At 40.5% G+C, this 19806-nt stretch overlaps 1 protein-coding gene across 4 annotated transcripts; it reads right to left on the reverse strand.

The window, feature by feature from the left end:
• Positions 1-626: 626 nt before the first annotated feature.
• On the reverse strand, positions 627-19393 carry LOC139985055 (serrate RNA effector molecule homolog). Of its 4 annotated transcripts, none has more exons than XM_071999234.1 (21): positions 19236-19393; positions 17678-17806; positions 17002-17127; positions 15928-16011; positions 15299-15466; positions 12931-13100; positions 12323-12494; positions 11517-11595; positions 11240-11329; positions 10550-10676; positions 9742-9825; positions 8942-9069; positions 8283-8423; positions 7792-8049; positions 7067-7324; positions 6002-6155; positions 5033-5141; positions 4266-4419; positions 3145-3406; positions 2491-2623; positions 627-2034 (listed from the first exon to the last, which is right to left on the reverse strand). In XM_071999234.1, exons 2-21 carry the CDS (start codon positions 17794-17796, stop codon positions 1980-1982), a joined length of 2871 nt encoding a protein of 956 aa, XP_071855335.1. In that variant the 5' UTR covers positions 17797-17806; positions 19236-19393; the 3' UTR covers positions 627-1979. The 4 variants fall into 4 exon arrangements, with proteins under 4 accessions (XP_071855335.1, XP_071855334.1, XP_071855337.1 ...); XM_071999233.1 differs by having other exon boundaries at positions 9742-9828; XM_071999236.1 differs by lacking the exons at positions 15299-15466; positions 15928-16011; positions 17002-17127; positions 17678-17806; positions 19236-19393 and adding an exon at positions 14230-14537 and having other exon boundaries at positions 9742-9828.
• Between the last annotated feature and the right edge of the window lie 413 nt (positions 19394-19806).

The raw sequence follows: 19806 nt of genomic DNA on the forward strand, positions 1-19806 counted from the left end.
TGCACTCGACCAAGCCAGGCAGCAGTCAAATGACTATTCTTTTTTTTTCGCGAAGTAGCTTAGTGGCAGACACGTATTATGGCACTTGCAAAAGCAATTTCAGTTTAGGCAGCTGCCCAGGACGGCAAAATACTAGGATAGAAGCTCACGAATTGAATGAACTGTGTACTCCCAGTAGGCCATGGCCCCCATCAACATCGTCAGTCGGGTGAGGGGTGGTTAGGGAATGAGAAGCAACAATTACCTGGGTATTCTACATTCAGTAGGTCCGTGGGTGCATACCCTTCCCCCTTTTGTCATCCTCACAACCTTAATTCATATTTCAGTGGTTTTGCTCTAGAGGTGTACAAAATCTACATCAATTTTACTAAACAAACCACTTGAATGTGGTACATTAATTCAAGTGAAAGAAGAGTGTGTGGTGTGAGGGGGGGGGGGGGGGTTTACAAACAACTGGTGAAAGAGCATACAGTTGAGTTATGTGTTGCTTTATTTGCCAACAACAAACAACTTTGAAACTTTCACTAACTTGTGCAGAAAATGTTTTAAAATGGAAAATTGCAAAAAAAAATCTGTATCCCTGCTAGATATGAGCCATGAGAACAATAGAAAAGAAAACTTGGTGATTACTATTCATTACAAAATGTTTATTTACTGAAATACGTCTTAAAACACTCAGAGAAAGATGAAAACAATGGTTGGACCAATTCTTAATTCAAACTTAATTCATTAACATTATTAACTATACATTAATATGACTGTAATAAAGAACACTACAGTAACTGTGTTTACTTCAGCTTGTCTCAATCGGTCACAAAGTCAATGTCAGAGTTTTCGGCGAGGTACTGTCAAGGAGAGGTGTGGGGAGGGGGAAGGGAGAGGGGCAGGGAGGGGTGCAGTTAATAGCACAACCTTGCTCGTAAAGACCTAACATGAGACCTATTCTCAAATCTTGATATGCCTCAGAATGCAACTTTTTACATTTGTTTTTTCTGGACGAGGATCAATCCCCCTCTTTCCCCCAGATGGGCATGGACTTAAGCAATTCCAGGGCCCCCCCATCCCTGCACTCCTTAACAAACCCTGGATTGACCCCTGTTTTTCTTTCCTTCCCTTCCTGGATAAGCTAACAAATAGTGAAGTAAGCATACATGTAGTCTATTAATTAAAATCTGTATTTGTCAATTTCCTTCCGATATCACGCTCTCTTATCTGTTCAGACAATACTACTACTTTTAATGACCATTTCAATTCCAGCATGAGATTAAAGCAAACAGGTAACATAACAGAATTCTTCTTAAAAAACACTGAAATTTATGACAGGAAATAACGTTATGGGTCTATACTGGTAAAATTATTGCCCTTGTGTTTTCAGCACACCGTGACGATATCGAACAATAAATTCTTATATGGGGCGAAATATACGGAACATCTTTGTCTAAAGTAAAGGGAGACTTTGTCGAAAAAGACAAAATGGTTATTTAAATTGCAAAAGAAAGGTATAATCAAGATATGCTTAAAAATGCGACATTAACATGATAACGTGAAGGATTTCAACAGCTATGATTCATTGCCACAGTAATTAATTGAAAGGAAATGGAAAACATTATCTGGAAGGATCGAAATCTTGCGATAACAGAATTACTACTGGCTTACAAAAGTATCCGGTTAAGACGGGGCTTGGAAAAATACTTACAGTCAATGATATTTCTTAGGAAGGAACAATGATCTTGATTATTGTCCTTTTACACAAAATCTACACAACTCCTCTTTCTGAGACTCATCGATGCAAGACATGTAAATTTTGACATATAATATACAAGCTATGGCACATACTTAAAAAAAAAAAGATTATTATAAAAAAAAAAGAAAAAAAGGGAACCTGTAATACCACAAAAAAATAATTAAGCAAAATTGTTGGACATCACAGGCTACGAATGAGGAAAAGCCATCGTTTTGAGATAGCTCAGAGCAAACCTTTAGAAGAAATCGCTGCTATCGGGGGCATCCAAATCACGATACTGAATGATAGGCCTGCAACGAGACAGAATAAGAAACTTGGATCAAGCAGCATTCGAGCAAAACAAAGAGAGCCTTTGGAAACTTTTCTTTCTTTTTTCTTGTCGGTTACAGTTAATATATATTTCTTTTCTTGCAGTGTACGGTATGATGTTTTGGACTCAACTTCAGAAGATCTAGTTTTAATAAGAACGGAGGCCGATTTTCAATCAGTCAGAATAAGAACTTGGATCGATCACAAAGAAAAGAGCCTGTGGAAACGTTTTTTTTTTGTCGGTTACAGTTAATATATATTTCTTTTCTTTCTTTTCTTGCAGTTAACTTGTATGATGTTTTGGACTTAACTTCAGAAGATCTAGTTTTAATAAGAATGGAGGCCGATTTTCAATCGGTCATTTACAAAAGGTCAAAGGTCAGAATGTTTCTATTACTTGATTGAATTAGGAGCTCTTGTTCTGTATCATCCCTTACCGTCTTGATCCGCCTTGCCTGGAATACGAAGGAGGGGTGTACCCGTAGGGGTCGTAGTTGGACCGGAGGGGAGGCTGAGGTTGATGCTGCTGCTGCTGTTGTTGCTGGTAGTTGTTCCCGCCAAAATTTCCTCCTGTAAAATACAAAGGATCGAATGGACGTTGTAGTCTTTGAAATCGATAACGTGGGAGAAAATATGCTTGGTCTCTTTCTGGGTCAGGGAACAGAGGAGGAACTTTTAAGGCTCTAAACAAAGGGAGAGGGGAGAGAGATAGTGGAGAGGAGGGGTGAAGCTGGTATAACAAGCTCATATGTTTATTTAGGCTATTTTTCCTGTACATACCTCATATTTCAGGGAATATTACACCTCATATTGTGAAATTAAACATTTTGATGTTATTGGTTTAACTGCCCCATATGTATATATGGGCTTTCTGCATTTACATATGACCTCACTCTTCAGGGATTTTACGACTTTTTATCAGGAAATGATAATTTCCGTGTCACTCAGCTAATTTTGGTGGAATACATATAAAGCGATCACTGAGGGAAGTGAACAGGATCCCACGTTCCCCCCACCCCCCTCTCTCTCTCCACCTCATACTTTCACCTTCCCAAACTCTCATGAAAACGTCACATGTAAGAGAGGATTACCTTGCTGGTTGAAGTTACCCCCTCCACCCGCTCCTCCTCCTCCTCTGTTGAAGTTGTTTCCCCCCTGTGGTGACTGCTGTGGTGGTTGTTGATTCCCAGGGCCATGGTTGTTCCCAAAGTTACCCTGCTGTTGGTTATATCCTCCACCTCCTGGTCCCCCACCACCTTGGTTCTGCTGGGCTGGTGGCTGGGCAGTGACTGGGGTAGGATCAGGGGGTTGGGGTCTATCCACATCTCCCAAGTAGTTGTTAAAGTACTCCACCTATGGAAAGTAGAGAGAAATGATACCGGGGAATAATTTATCCGGGAATGCATGGCAAAGTGCTACACAAAATGGTGAAATTGCTAGACAAGTGCAAAGATATATAGCAGTTTGTGTTTACAGAGGAACACATAGTACTTTACACGGCACACAATTCAGAGCCTAGAAAACTGCTTCACAAAACTTGAACACTAAACTATTCCTCTGGAGACAACAACTGTATTTACCAAAATGCTTACAAGACAAAAAACAAATTTTTTTTTTTTGTGCTTCATAGTCAGAAAAGATGCTTTGGTTCAAAAAGAATTCCCACACTAGGGAAACGACGATGTCACACCAGATGTACATATCACTTGGAGAAATTAAGGTTTTTATTCCAGGACCAGGAACCACTCCCTGTGAAAAGTGGCCAGTGGTTCACAGGCTTTTGGTGAAACCAGAGGCCACTTGAGGGTGACAGGGGGCTATTCGAGATTTTCTCATCCATCACTTATACTCAGTTTGATATATACAGAACCATCATGTAATAACACAAGGTCAGCCTTTCAACGTTTCATTTTTGTTTTCATTTTAATAATTGATTAATTAATTAATCATTTCATTTTGCATATATTTCTTTCTTTTTCAGACAGTAATTGATTGGTCAGGCTCTACTGAACTTTAGAAAATGGACTCTTGTATATTCCCAAGATCTAAAGGATGGGAGGGGGGGCTGTTTGGCATGTTATGGGGGATGGGGCAATTGACCCTTGGCTTCCATAAATGTTTACCCTTGAATGTACACGGATCTTGCCACCTGTGCTTTTTCAAAATTTAATAAAATTTACTCTTGTGAATGTTACAAAAAGTTAAATGTCACCTCTTTCCTGACAGCGTCTATTTTCTCAGAGTGTTTGTTGAAGATGTGCTTCCTGACGAACTCTGGGCCTTTGAACTTCTTACCGCTGAGAGGACACAGCCACTTATCTTTGGCTAATTCTTGGGTGTTAGCCGTGATGAACTTTTCCACTTCAGTGGGGAAAGGGAGTCAAGGAGAATACGGAGTGACCATTAATAACATAATTCCAGAACTAACTACAACAAACCACCTTAGACAGATTGGAAGACTGGAGGAAGCCAAGTGGGGAGTGGTCACCCAGGGGTGGGGGGGTGGTGTGATGAGGTCAGAATGTACAGGGTTAGAAATGAATAATAAGAATACAAGAAATCACAAGGAATAAGTCTAAAATTCAGACTTGATTCATAGTCATTTTTCCTAGAAATTGGTAACCACAGCTTAAAGGTAGTCAGTATAGGCCCCAAGTTATAGCACGCTATAATTGCTAGACGTTTTCAAAAAGTACTTTACTGGAGGTCTTTTCTCTTTAAATTGTTCTCAGACAGTTTTAAGAAACAGATGACTGAATGTCCAAGTGAGGAAAATTCCTCAAAGGTTGTAATTTAAACAGTTTAAGAACTTTCACCCAAAAGTGGCCAATACAACATACATTTGACCCACTCAGTATCAAATCTGTACAACGGTAAAACGCCTTTAATATGCAACTACCTTCCCCCACCCCAACCCCACCTGCTCCACCAAAGAACAACTTTAAACATAAATCGGTGAAAGGTAACATCAAAGGATATGCCTCTTGGTCTTTTCTTCCAAGCTTTGATAGTTCATCTTGGGAAACAGCTGCCTTTTTGCTCATTAGTGGACTGATTTTCCTCTCAAAGTTAGTCTTCCAAGTATCCACTGGTAAGAAAAAATGAGAGATCCTTGTGTTAAAGAAATGAACAATACCAGTAGTAGAACTGATAGATTAATAGTAAAAACAGGTAAAAGTAAGGACACTGAATCAGTTAATACCAATATAGGAATGGCAAACAAAACTTATTGATTAATACCAATATATACATATAAATATATATATATGTATATATATATATATAGTTTTGGCAGTTCTATATTTTATTAATTGGAAATTAAGCTTGACTACTTAAGCTATTCCATTAATCTGTCACTGGGTTTTAGTATCAAAGTTATTCTTGATATAAATTTATCAAACCAAATTTGATAATCTGATTTCAACCTAATCAAACAAAATGAGAGACTTGTAGTAAGTCCAGACTCATATTCCACCACAATTACCTGTACTCTAATACTCTTATTTGCCCTCATGGAAATGTTGCTTAGTATAATCAGGCAGGCAGTTATTTTTACGATGCTTAAGCGACCACAGATGTGGGAGAATGCCCGCAAGGGCTTATGGGTTACAACCTTCACATCGGGTGGCTTCTAATTCAATATATTTAACTCAAATTTGGAACCTTTTCAATTCAGATGGGAAAAGGGTAAATTGCTCCTGCATGAAAAACCCACCTTAGTACAACCCAGCCAAGGATCAAACCCCAAACCTCCAGATTGCTAAGCATCATTGCTTCATATACCACCCCGCCTTTATCCACTTGGCCACAGAAGCCATCTTGGAAATCTACTAGGGTTTGGCACTCAGGCTAAGAGCCTTGTACTCATACCACATAGAATTCTGGACTAGTTATTCATGCTTCTGTATTAATCATACTGCAATATGTCTGTAAATACTATGGACTTACTGTCTTTCTGAGTCAACCTGTTTGGTGGGTTTGCTCCTCGGACGTGCATCAGTCCACATCTGCTGGGCATGTCGTCCTCGATGTGGAATTTACTACAGCTGTAATAGTCCACTGAATGAACGAACCTCAGGTAACACAGTAACCTGTCTAGAACCTGAAAAGATGGACAAACAAAATGGTTACTCTGTCCTCACTGGTTCAACGAGAAAAAAAAATATATATATATTTTTGGAGTTTTAACATTTTAATTGGTCCATGCATGGAGAATACCTCTCCTACTTCGTAAAGCATGTTTTTTTTCTTTGGAAATTTTCCAAATTTTCATTGATAAATTTGTTTTCCCTTAGAGTTACAAAAAAATAGTCCTCTACATCTGAGGCGAGAGCCCAACTTCAGTGGCAGAGCTAATATTATTGAACTTTTCAACAGGACACAATCTTAAGATAGACCAAGTACTGCATAGCATCTGGACAAGGGATGATAAAAGACTTGTAATGGGTTATATGGGAGTAGAAGCAGGGAATGTCTTTCTATTCCCCCTCCCGACAATCTCCCCCTCTCCCTCCCCCCTCCAGACAATCTCCCCCTCTCCCTCCCCCTCCCGACAATCTCCCCTCTCCCTCCCGACAATCTCCCCCTCTCCCTCCCAACAATCTCCCCCTCTCCCTCCCAACAATCTCCCCCTCTCCCTCCCGACAATCTCCCCCTCTCCCTCCCCTCCAGAAAATCTCCCCCTCTCCCTCCCGACAATCTCTCCCTCTCGCTCCCGACAATCTCCCCCTCTCCCTCCCCCTCCAGACAATCTCCCCCTCTCCCTCCCGACAATCTTCCCCTCTCGCTCCCGACAATCTCCCCCTCTCCCTCACGACAATCTCCCCCTCTCCCTCCCGACAATCTCCCCCTCTCCCTCCCGACAATCTCCCACTCTCCCTCTTCCTCCGGACAATCTCCCCCTCTCCCTACCCCTCTCCCTCCCCCTCCAGACAATCTCCCCCTCCCCATCCCCTCCCCACAATCTCCCCAGTAAAGTGTGCCGCTGAATGACCTACACATTGGACCTCTTACCTTGCTGCCCGCTGGATCCCTCTCAAACTGGATCTCATTCGAGTCTTCCTGCCCTTCCTCTCGTTCCTCCAAGTCCGACCCGAGCAGGAGCTGCTCCTCTGCGCTGGTCTCGTCCACCAAGAACTCGGTGATGTTTTCCAGGACGGGATTCCTCTCGTAGGTAGGGGGCGGGAGCAATTCCACCTCATTCTGGGGTTCTGCAGGTTTGGCAGGTAGGGGTGGAGCAGGTGGTGGCTCTTCTGGAGGATTAGGAGCATCCTGTCAGATGTAGAGAGAGAGAGAGATGGAGAGAGAAAAGAAAGGGTAAGTTTTCCATTACAGATGGAAATATAAAGCTTATGCATAGGAAAGGATGCAAGGTCACAGAGAATGTACATTGTTAACTTTAGTGGGCATTTTACCTTACCTAGTCGGTCATATGGTGATACAGATACCTATCTTTGTGGCACCACTAGGGATTGGTGTGTGAAGGGTGTGCCCCTCCCCACCCTCTAACCCATCCCCTTACCCATCCCATTGTTTCTCTCTTTGCTTATCCATGGAGAGAAATGTTAAGCAGAGATGAAAAGCTGATAATTTTTTAAAAGTTTCATTCACTTTACATGTCCCTACCAGAAAGTGCATTCTTTAACTCAGAAGGTAGAATTATTATTAATGGCGAGAAAAGTGGATGGGCGGGGATTGGGGGAGGGAGTGGAGGCGGGGAGGGTGTGAGATATACGTACCTCAGATTCTTCGGGTTTCTTCTCCTCCTTCTTCTCCTCTTCCTTGGGTGGGGCGGGTGGTTCGGGTTCCACGTCAGGGTTGGTGGGCATCACCGATTTATCCCAGACTTTACTCTCCTCGTCGAGCAGTTGGATCAGCCTGGCAGCCAACTTCAGGTCCGACTTGACTATGGTCTTGTGGGCGGTGATCCCGCTGACCGCTCGGATCCTGTGTGTCAAATCTCGGTTGACCACGGGACTCAGCTCGCAGTCCTTCAACTGATGGGTGAACGAACAACACATGATCAAGAGAAGTGGCAAAACGGAAGGTGAGGAACATGTCAATCGGTATATACTGAAGGAAAAAATACATATTCTACAAAGTTTTATCTGAAATATTGTGATGGACTTTGTGTCCATTACGAAACAAGTCGACAATGCTGGTTTTGGAGTGTCCATATGACCCAGGTTTCTCTATTGCTCAAGTTCTTTCTGGTGCTTAGGTGACTCACCCGAATGTTGCTGAGATTCCAGCAGATTTCTTTGATGTTTACGCTCCTGTCGAACGTGACCCAGCCGTGTCGATTCCAGGCCCTCTCTGGACTCGGGTCTGCGAGTGCAACACGCAAGTAGCCCTTATACCGCTTGCATACCTGTGGACAAATTACACCAAATAAACGACGTGAAAAGTTACTTGCCTGTTGGAGTGATACAAAATTGCAATCTTGGATATTAATGTAGACTGTCGGTTCAACACCCATCCTGTCAGCCTGTATCAGGGGCTATCAATTATGATACTTACCAAGGTCAGAGATAAAGGTTGAAGCAAAGGGACGAAGAGAACCAAAAACCGTTTCCATCTGTCTGTCTCACTCCATCTAGTATGGGCAATGTTTAGCTCAGAACTAAGGTACTAACGGCACACCTAGCTTGGGCAATGTCTAGCTCAGACCTAAGCCCTTAACGCCACAGCCTGTTACTTATTTCCCTCAAAAGTCAGTTTGATACAGAGCGACACAACTTACATAGCTTGGGCAATGTGTAGCTCAGACCTAAGGCCTTAACGGCACATCTAGCTGAGCAATGTCTAGCTCAGACCTAAGCCCTTAACGCCACAGCCTGTTACTTATTTCCCTCAAAAGTCAGTTTGATACATATCGACACAACTTACATCGACTATCTCCTTCTTGGTGAGGACAGGGGCGATGTTGCGGAAGAACAGGGAGAAGGTCTTGTGCAGGGCCCTCGGCTTGGGTTCTTCATCTAACTCTTCCGGCTTTGGTGGTTTGTCTTCCTCAACTGAAAAATAAAAGAGGGTCAAACCTTGAATTGGTTCCGGGAAGTTCATAAAATTTATAGGGATGAATGAGGCATATTAGGTCACATCCACCACAGATGAAACTTTTTTTTGCAAAACTTACTTTTCAGTTAATGCAGCTGTTTCACACAAACGGAAGAATTGGAGTTAGTACTTGCTCGGTTTTTTTAATTCTAGCGTATAATCTGTTTGCCTGTACTCATATGCAGCTTTCTGGTTTTGTACTTTGTGTGCTAGTGTCATTGTGCTCGTTGGTCTAGCATAGAATACTATTGGCAAGATTACAATACTGGTACTAGGGCTTAGAGCCATGTACTCATACTTGTACTGGTACCAAGGGAAATTCTGTTGGTACTCATACCAAGGGGCGTTCTACTTGTACTGGTACTCACAACAAGGGTAATTATACTGGTACTCATACCAAGGGGAATTCTACTTGTACTTATACCAGGGGAATTCTACTTGTACTGGTACTCAAAACAAGGGGATCCAACTTTAACTGGTACTCATACCAGGGATTTTACTTGTATTCTTACTCATAAAGGAAATTCTACTGGACTCACACTCATACCAAGGGGAATTCTACTTGTACTTGTACTCATACCAAGGGGAATTCTACTTGTACTTTCCATGATAAATTGATCTATTTTTACCTTTCTTTCCGTCTGCACTTCCTTCGGCTGGTTTTGGAGGCTCCAGGGCTGGCTTGGAAGATTTGTTGCCTTCACTGTCAAGACCTGCTGGAAGAGAAAAGAAACACCACACACACATACACTGGTAAGTTACAACATATGAATGATGGATAATTAACGATCTATTAAGATCTAAATATTGCTACAAAGTACTGGGACCGAGGTTTGAATGTAAGGTTTGCTCATCTGGAAAAACAGCTTCCAAGAAGCTGAAAGTTGGACATCTCTGGAGAAACTTGAAACAGGTCTGGAACTTCTACGTATGGCTAGAAGATTTATGAATGACAAAACTCGACCAATTTTGTAAATGACAAGTTTGCCAAATTTGAGGAGCTTTGAAGGACCTTTTCTTATGATTGTCTGTAAAGATTTTCAGATTATCACAACTTAACTACAATGGGAAAAGGTTCATGGAGTTGCTAGCAGACCTGTCAAGTGTTATATTTAGCTCCAGATTGCTCATGTTTTTTGACGTTTCTCAGCTCTGCTTAGATATTTGTCTCGCGCAAAAATGTTGGAGCTATTATTTTCTATTGAATCTTTACCATCGAACTCTGAAAGAATCACTTGTCTGCAGAGGCCAAGAGTGAAATTTGCACAGGTTAAACAGAGAGTCCATTCCAAAGATTTTCCTCTTTTACAAGTGAACAGAGGTAGAGTTATTAGCAAACCTGACACCCTTCCAAGGGACCAGCCGCCCTCCTCCCAGACTTTTGTAGGACCTCCCAAAGCTACAACCGAACTCTCAAATGAAAGGGATATTATTTACCTGGCGGTGCGGGTTCTGGGTCGGACTCACTATCTGACTCGCTGCCGCTACTAGAGCTATCGTCTGAGCTGTAGCTGTATTCTCTCTCTTTCCTCTTCTTCTTTCTCTGTTTTTTCTTGTCTTCCTCCTACGATAAAGAACAGTGTTCACAGCAAAGTGTATAAACCGACTGTGTCTACTTTGTATAAGAACATCAGGGCTGAGAGGATTTACCCAGAGATACATCAGCTTTTGGAATGCTGGGGGAAAGTCGTCTACAGCATTCCGGTGGAAATAGCCAAATGACCACCGAAGGCAACCTGTCAATAATCTTTACTCGCTAAATAATGAAATTATGTGCATGAGAAACTGGACATAGTAGTCTTTACTGACGGAGTAGTGACTTAAGGGTAGAAACTGCCCTGAAAGGATAGAACGCAGTAGTTGAGACTTCAAACACTGAATCCTACACACAACTGACTAGTCATGACCAGTTTCAACAGGTATATAAGTACTGTTGAATATACAAAACCATTTTCTAATTCAGGCTGATATTCAACGACTGCTCGAAATCGTGAACTATCACATAAACGCCAGATAACAAAACATTTCTTAAACAGAGTCTCAAAGGAGAAACAGAGTGTTTGGAAACAAGAGATGAAAGCAATCAAACAAACAAACATACATACACAGACGGACACAAGAACTTACGGCAGGTAGTTCCGCAGGTTCAGGGGGTTTAGCAGGCTCGCTTCTCTTTTCTTGTTCTTTCTCTTGCACCGGCTTGGAGTTGACAAGGTCCTAGTAAACAAACAAAGAGACAGATGCGCATAAATAATCATAATTAAATTAATTTATATAACTGAGAAAGAAAAATGCATGCCCGCTCGTTGGAGCATTCCCCGTCAATTTCCTGTGGCATAGATTTGAAATATGTAGATCTCTAGGACAAACTAATTTGTTAAATCTTTCTGATATCTGATCTCACCTCTTTCTTGTCTTCCCCTTCCTCTGTCTCTGGTCTCTTCTCATCTTCGTCATCTGCCTCTCCTTCCTCTTTACTATCCCTGATGGAGAAGAGAATAAGTTCATAAACAAGAAGAAGAAAAAAAAACACTGGAAAGCTGCCTATTCATTCGTGTTTATTCATTTTCTACGAGGGGGGGTGGGGGGTCATAATTCTCCACTAATAATCACGTCCGATGAATTGCCAAAAGCAAAATCATACTTTAAATTGAATTGTCAATACACTGCTGCTAACGTTTCCAGCATACCATGTATTATAAACTTTAGCTTCCAGTTTCCATCTTTTCTCTTCATCAAAGATGCCCCCACGCAATGAATCTATAACATTGGGGCACGGAAGAACCCTGTGAATAAATCATGTGACTCTCATCTGACTAATTCCTGCCTCTTCATTTTTTTACCCACTCCCATTTTTGCATAAAAGCAATCTTTAGCTCCACATACCGATGGCTGAATAAGGGAGTCCCTGATTGGCTAACTATTTTGATAAGTGCCTCGCCCAAACGCCTAATGGACCTAATTATGCACTCCCACACGCCCCCCATATGACTTGCCATTGGTGGATTGAATTCCCATTGAATATCTTTATGGCCCAAATGACGAGCAATTTTCTCAGGTTCTAGATCCGCCAAGACTTCCTTTAGGTCCCTTTCACTTCCCTTGAAATTAGTACCATTGTCTCTGATTATTTTCTTCCGACTACCTCTTCGACTAACGAACCACCGTAGCGCATTAACAAAGGAATCAGTGTTCATGGAACTGACTTACGACTTTGAACCGTCTTCTTCTGGTTTGGGCTCCGGCGGTTTGATCTTCTTCTCCGCCGGTTTCTCCTTCTTCTCCTCCTCATCCTCTTCTTTGTCTGACTTGTCCTCAGAGTCAGGTATCTCTTCCAAAACTTCAAGATCAAAGTCCGTCCCTCCTTCCAGCTTGATCACAACTGTCAACGAAAGTCCACCGGATCAAAGAGAAAGAAAAGAAAAGAGAAAAAGAAAAGAATGAAGTCCTGATGTCCGATATGGTGTAGAAAATACATCCATACTGAGAAGCATATCACTAAAGCAAAAAAAAAAAATAATTTATCCTAAATGTTTAACAGAGCAGAAATACATCCTTTCAGAGGAGCATATCACTAAAATTTCCTTTAAAAATCCTAAATGCTTCAAACAAGGATATTCTGGGGGGGGGGGGGAGGGGAGGATTAATCTTTAAATCTCCAAATTTATTCCTGCAGGAAATGAGGTGTCTTCAAAGCTCTCTCGACATTAAGAATTAATTTACTGTTTATTTGAACGTGGCCTGGATGTGAGCAATCACCGTTTTCCCTATCGGCCAATACCATTTTTGGGAACAAACACCGTTGAATTCAAACTCACTCGTGTCCATGATTTTCATAAGGTCTGGCGCCGAGGAGGCGTCGAGCCCGCCTCTGGCTAGAATCTCCTTGTTGAAGATCTCCATGAAGATGTGAAGCCTCTGCCTCTGTCGTACCAGCTTCTTGTAGTTCTCTCGCTCCCTCTCGCTGGGGTGGTACTTCATCTTGAACCTTGGCGATAGAATTTTAATAGACGGCAAGAAAAATGTTATCGGTCTGGCAAGGATTTCATCATCATGAGTAACATTGCAGACTCTTCCCCAACTCATTTCTTGTTTCCTTCAAACTTTCCCGCACTTTTGAAAAACTCATATTTTTCTATTCTGTTTTTTAATATTTTATTCTTTCCCATAGGTTTCATATCATGCTCGTATGGGCATGCTCCATACAGAATCGAAGACAACTTTCATTGGTAATGGTTTTTTGCCCTTTTTTTTCCGTCAGAGAGCTAGCTCCTTTTGTTTACTCGACTTTGTGAGAAACGTTCTATCGCTGGTTCGGTAATCAGAATAACACTGAGCCTAGAAACAGTTGGTTTTCAACATTTCAAGAAGTCACTGCATGTGAAAACATTGCTAATTCTCCACTTCAACTACTGACCCTTCCTCCACTGCCTCTAACCCCCCCCAAGCTCCCCTCCCCTAACCTTGACATTAAAGACATACCCTGCCAATCCTCACTACTGCAATCTGCACAACTTTGGTTATTTGAAATCTAAATTTTATATACATTTAACATGAACTTTTAACAAATGCTAAAGAAGTTTCAATGCGACCATCACCAATGACATGCGAAGGTCTTACGAAGAAGCGATAAGATATTTTGTAGGAAATAGTTCAAAGTTTTGCCTGCAAAGTTCTAAAGCATTTGAATGTGGAGATGTTTGCATCCAGTTACCATGGAGATGTTTCATCTTTTCAAAACATCAAGTATTTACAACAACAAAATCACTTTGTTTCTACTTTTTATTGCACCGTTGGCTCCCATTATGTAAATATAAATAGAAGAGATAAATAGAGGCTTGGAAAACTAGTTTTTTTCTTGTAAGACAAAACTTTTCGAACCCATGCAAAATCTATCGTTCACCTTCTAGATAGATAAATGTCAATATTTCTATTTAAAACTCCAATCAACAGGCCCAATCACCAACAAGAATAATTTTTAGAGTGATAAAAAACCACGATGAATGAGAAAAATGTGACAATATCGCGTGTCTCAGGCCTTACCTACCAGCACACCATTGAGTGTGACACCCAGCCTTTACTCAGGCTTTCGTACAAAAAGACTGAGAAAAACCAACCGTCATAATAGGTTCATTTCCCGACGTGAGGATTCCGTACATCTTCCGTCTACTTAACAAGGAAGTGAACTTCCGTGAGTCCCCGCTTTTATATTTGCTCAAAGGTAACAAAAGTGGAATTTAACTCGCGATTTGTGATTAGAGAAGCTCTTGCCTACACAAAGGGGTGAGTAAAAGCTAGCCCTACGACGCTCAGCGACCACTGCATTGTTTCACAGGGTCGCGATTTTGTATTTCTTAAAACGCAGATGAATTTAACTTTGCACGTTGGCAACAAGTCTTCCCCATCTCTTCACAAAATACGCTGTCTGGGGGGTAAAAGTTCAAGTTATACATACGAAACAAATTCAATACGACAAAACAACAGATCAATTTAAGAAAGAAAAGAAAATGAAAGAAAACATGAACTTTCTATGCCAACAAAAACATGACCAAATATTCTACTATTTAACAGAATAAAAACTGTTTGAAAGTTTCTTCAACATGAGTTTATTATTTCTTAAATTAAAATGGAGTTTGTTTTCATTTACAGAACTTCTGACCAGCCAAAACTGACCTACTGTATAGAGCAGTAATACAATTTGTCACTGTCCAGGGTTTCAATTCCTCAGAACAAATAAATGAGAAGGAAAATATTTTAATGTAACTTAAAGTGATATGTTGCATCCCTCAATTAAACTGCCAAACAGCTTGAGCTGGGTAAGTTTATATCTGGAGGCAAACTTAAGAACCCCCCCCTTCACTATGCCCAGTAGCACTGTCAGAATTAATGTTAAAATCAACAATTAGAACATTTCTTGATGGTTGGTTAGAAGTGTGCTGACATTCTTTTCCAGTTAAAATTTCCAAACTCAAAGTTTATTTATTGTCCACAAGAGTATACTTTTAGTATAAATTTTAGACAAACAATTTTTTGGGCATCCAACAATTCCAGGAAGGTTTGTAATTCTCTTTTCTGAGATGACAAGAGGAGACGAGAGCAGGAAGAGGAATCTGGGGATGGGAGTGGGGGGGGCGGGTTGGGTGACCTAAATATCGATATTATTAATATTTCATGTAAACTGCTCACCATTCTTCATCTTTGTGGGCCAAGAAGAAGTCGCTGAGTTGCCCTTTCTTAAATTCCAACTTGTACTCGTTGTACTTCTTAACTGCCTCCTGGTCATCTATGTTGTCTTCTTGAGTGGTCAGAAACTGCTTGAAGCTAAGTAGCTGGGTCGAATCTTTCTCGGCCCTCCTGTAGAGATATAGCATTCATGCCATACATGATTGCATTCCATTACCAGAAATCACAGAACAATTTTGCAAAAGTCCATGAAAAAGGTTTTCACACCATTGTTGTTCACGAGTAAATTTGAAAACTAAAAATTCAAAAAACATTGTTGGTGGTGATTGGACCAAAACATAATCCATCAAAAGGGTTCATTGTCTTGTCTTTCTCAGTGTTTTGCCATTTTACGGGAATAAGAAAATTCATATCAGACAGCTTAACCGTGAGACACTCTCCTATCACCCTAGTCATAAGAAAAGCAAAAACATAGCTTCAAGTGCCCATGGCTCTGTGTTGTTATTAGATATTAGACTTACTCTTGTCACCCATCTTTCAACTGCAATCAGTTATTCAATGAAATCAGTGATAACTTATCACAGGGATAAACAATGTAACTTAGGTGTTTTAGGAGTTCTTCATTAGCTCACCTGGGTCCTTTCTCTCTGGACTGATTCCAACCACCTTGGGAATATCCCTGGTTACCATAGCGATCATTGTAGTAGTTTGGTTCCCTAGAAAGAGTCATGTAAAATTTGTCAAAAATGCAAAACTTCAATGCAAGGTGGCAGATGGTTGCCATAATTTATGCAAATGGTATTCGAATGTCCTTCATACCAGATTCATTCCGGTGACCTGTGCTGTTGACAAATTATGCTTTTCGAAGAATGTACATTCTCGACCCAAAAGAGTGCATTCAGCTGATAATGACCTACTCTACCTCTCTCAAATTACCAACCAGTTTGTCAAATTTCTACAGTTATTGGATAGATAACAAACTTGGTTAGAAAAACACTGAATTTTATTGCCATGGGCCAAAATGCATTCAAATTTCATGAGAGGAAAGGTTCTGGTGCATCGTTTCTAACCTCTCCCTTATCAATAAATAATTGTTTTTTTTTTATTTTGAGGATTGAATAGACAAAGCATGAGTCATATGTGGAGTCTTGACAGTTCACTATTGTTCCAAGATGACCATACTTGACAAAAAGATGTCAATTATTGAACTACAGAATGATCACTTATAGATCTAAACATCGCCGAGTTCCAGAAACAGAAGGCGTTCTCTGCTTGGGTAAGCCTAATATCAGGCAAATAGCCAAGGGGGGGGGAGAGGCGAAGAAGGCAACCGTCCCCCCCCCCTTCAGCATATTTTTTTGGTATGTTTTTTATGATATCTCTAGTAATTTAAAGCTTAGATGCAATTTACAATGCCATTTTCAACGATCAGGGAGGCATTTTCAGGCAAAATTTTCTTGTACGCGTAGCGCCAACTAATGGTGGCGCTATGCTTAGATAGTTATCAATGCAGAATCTACGGCTCTGATAGTTTGCCTACAGGTTTGCCCCTCCCTTGGCAAATTCCTGGCTACGCCCCTGCCTAATATGCATCCACTGCATGGAGAATATTAAGAATATACTGTAAATGCTTACAGATCTATATTTAGCTAAACATTGCAGGAAAACCCTGAAATTATCATCTTCCACCCTGACTGCTTACTCACCAATCACGCCTCGGTCTTTTGTTTGGTGGACTCATCTGATCACGATAGTTATCAGAGCGCCCTCTAGAGTAGTTCTGATACGGACGTCGGTTAAAATCGTTGCGATAATTCTCCCTTCCGTCTCTCCTGTTTGTAAAGAGAGGATTTGACTTCTCATTGAAAAACATATATATTTAGTATATTTCATTTTAAGGCTTCTTTCTCAGTCATTCTAAATTAGTTTTATAACAAGCAATCAAGCCTTTCTCGTTTGCACACACCCATTCAGAAGCTGTCAAGCAGATGTTAAACATACAGTTCAAGTATTAAGGTGTTGAAAGCAATTTTAGGCCCAGTGTGCTATGCCTTAAAGTCGGGTCTACCACGAACTGACTGTGTATACACTGCTACTTCAAAATCCTTCTTTGTTCAATTAAGGAGTCCCTACTCTGACTCAGAATTGCCTAAATCCTAGGACCGTGAGCACTCGACTCCAAACTATTAGGAGTCACAAAGAATGATTTATCACTTATCGCATAGCTATGCAAGGCTTTACATCATTGCACAGATACTGTGTGTGGAGTCAATTTTGTGCACAGAAACTATATACTAATATTAGAGAACCTTTTCAGGGCCTTCGAAACTGCTCGACAAAATCCGACCACTACTTTTACTCTATGATTGCAATTTTTTTTACCTGTCAGCCCAGTTATCTCGTCTTCGGTCATCTCTCTCTCTCCTATCTCTATAGTCACTTCTCTCCCTCCGAAATTTGTCCCGTCTCCTCCCACGCTCATATTCATCATCGCTGTCCATGACTGCTTTCCTATTTTTCATTAAGAAAGCAAATGCATTGATGAATTTAATTTAAAAAAAATTATTAAGTATATCAGCCAAGTTTCCGGTTTAAAAAGTTATTTCTAATTGAAGAAGTACAATTGCAAATGTTCTTTATATCTTTACTGTTTTGGGATAGCTGCTAATTCTTGCTGGCACAAACCCGCAGTGAATATGTAAGTAAGCATGACACGTTTCATCCAGAATGAAGCCACATTTGCTAGCTTTCACAAAAATGCTGCATAACATTGATTAACATTTTCATTTATTAACAATTTTTTAAGGTGAAATAAATTGCCAAATCTCCAGAGTTCCCTAATAAAGTTTGTAAAAGTATCTGATAAGATCTCATAGATACATTTAAATAAACTTTGGCTACCACTCTTTGGAAATCAGTTATGGCAACCCCAGCAGTAGTCTATTTGATGCATACATAATTATATAGAGAGTCAAAATACTTTTATCCAACTACTTTTGTACATAAAGTTCTTTCTCATATTTGTCGGGTTTGACATTTTCTGACCCCCTTTGTTCAAGCAGACAACCTCAGTGAGAAATTCAATTGTCTGGTATATAACTAGTTAGTCTTCTTGTAAAAAAACATTAAAAATAGGCTTAGCGTATAAATGCCCTAACACACACACACCTAGTGGCTAAATAACTCTACTAATTTAACTTCTGTGAAAAGAAAATACCTTTTGGTTCTAACCCCTCTTGGACAAAGCATTCTACTACTGTAAAGAAAGGCACAGCTGATAATAACTGAAGGAAACTGATTTTTCAGTTCACCACAGAAATTTAGGCCTTGGCTTATCCCAATGAAATTGCATCATGTATATTTTGTCACTCTTCAAATTATCAAATTGGTAGCCTATCCCTACTGCTTTCATTAATAACATTTTAAAAACTGTACATTTGACAGACGAACAATACAATGTTTAGTTCACTACTACTTACCAGGCCATTCAACTTTCTACATTACAAATACTACTACTAGCCTAGGCTACTTCTGTACAGTACTACTGCTAGTACTATACTACTAGTACTAGGCTTAGCATAGTCTTGAAACTGTTTCCTACTCCTAGGACTGTTGCCTAGGCCTTTTAAATAATTGACTAAGTTAGACCACTATTACAGCCTAGCAAGTACAATTTTTGTAAGCTAACTCAGGCAAGTTGGGCTACAGTAGCCTGCTTTTGTTTCCGATTTTAGTTCCTGAGACTTTAGTACAAACAAGTAGCTTAGGTCTTGTAACTGCTGGAGCCTAACATAACAAGGAATTAAGAAGTTTAACAGCGCGAACAACCAGACAAGCAATCCTCATGCCGGTCGATTCAGAAACATGCCCATCATGTTCTCACCGCAATAAACAAGAAAATCGTGTTTATCAGTTAATTATTTTACCGCTGTTATGTTACCTTAGATCAATAACGGACGAAAAAACGATGTGAACTGTTTGGTTTTAGTCACGGCGTTACTGTTTCATGGTCACGTGGTAACGTTTGCATTTGCAACTGGCCAAAAAGTAATTGACAAAAGCAGCTCTTTGCGACAGGCTGAAGCTGGCCAACAGACCCGCAAATGAACCGCTGAAAAAGTAACAGTCTGTCTCGATTGGGGTATTGAAGGTGAGGAAGATTAAAAGTGCCATCAACATAAGAAAAATTTGCCGCAATAAGTCACCAGTTTTCAGTAAATTGTTTAGATAACAAGACAATATCTTATCCAGTGGCGTAGGAAGGTACTTTGAGTGTGGGGGCTGAAGACTGAAGGCCGGCCTGGAGGAGGGGTCTAAGGGGAGGGGGACCCCTCCCCTTTGGATTTTTTTTGCATTTCCAGGTGGCCTCAGATGCAATTTGGTGCAATATAGCACACTTCAACACCTACTCCATTTTGTAAATAATGTTGCATTTTCACCTGGCCCTAGATGCAATTTGGTGCTCCAAATGAGATTTTTTTTCACATTTGGAAATGAAAAAGGGGTTTTCT

This window comes from Apostichopus japonicus, chromosome 17 (assembly GCF_037975245.1).
Source record: "Apostichopus japonicus isolate 1M-3 chromosome 17, ASM3797524v1, whole genome shotgun sequence".
NCBI classification, from domain to species: domain Eukaryota; kingdom Metazoa; phylum Echinodermata; class Holothuroidea; order Aspidochirotida; family Stichopodidae; genus Apostichopus; species Apostichopus japonicus.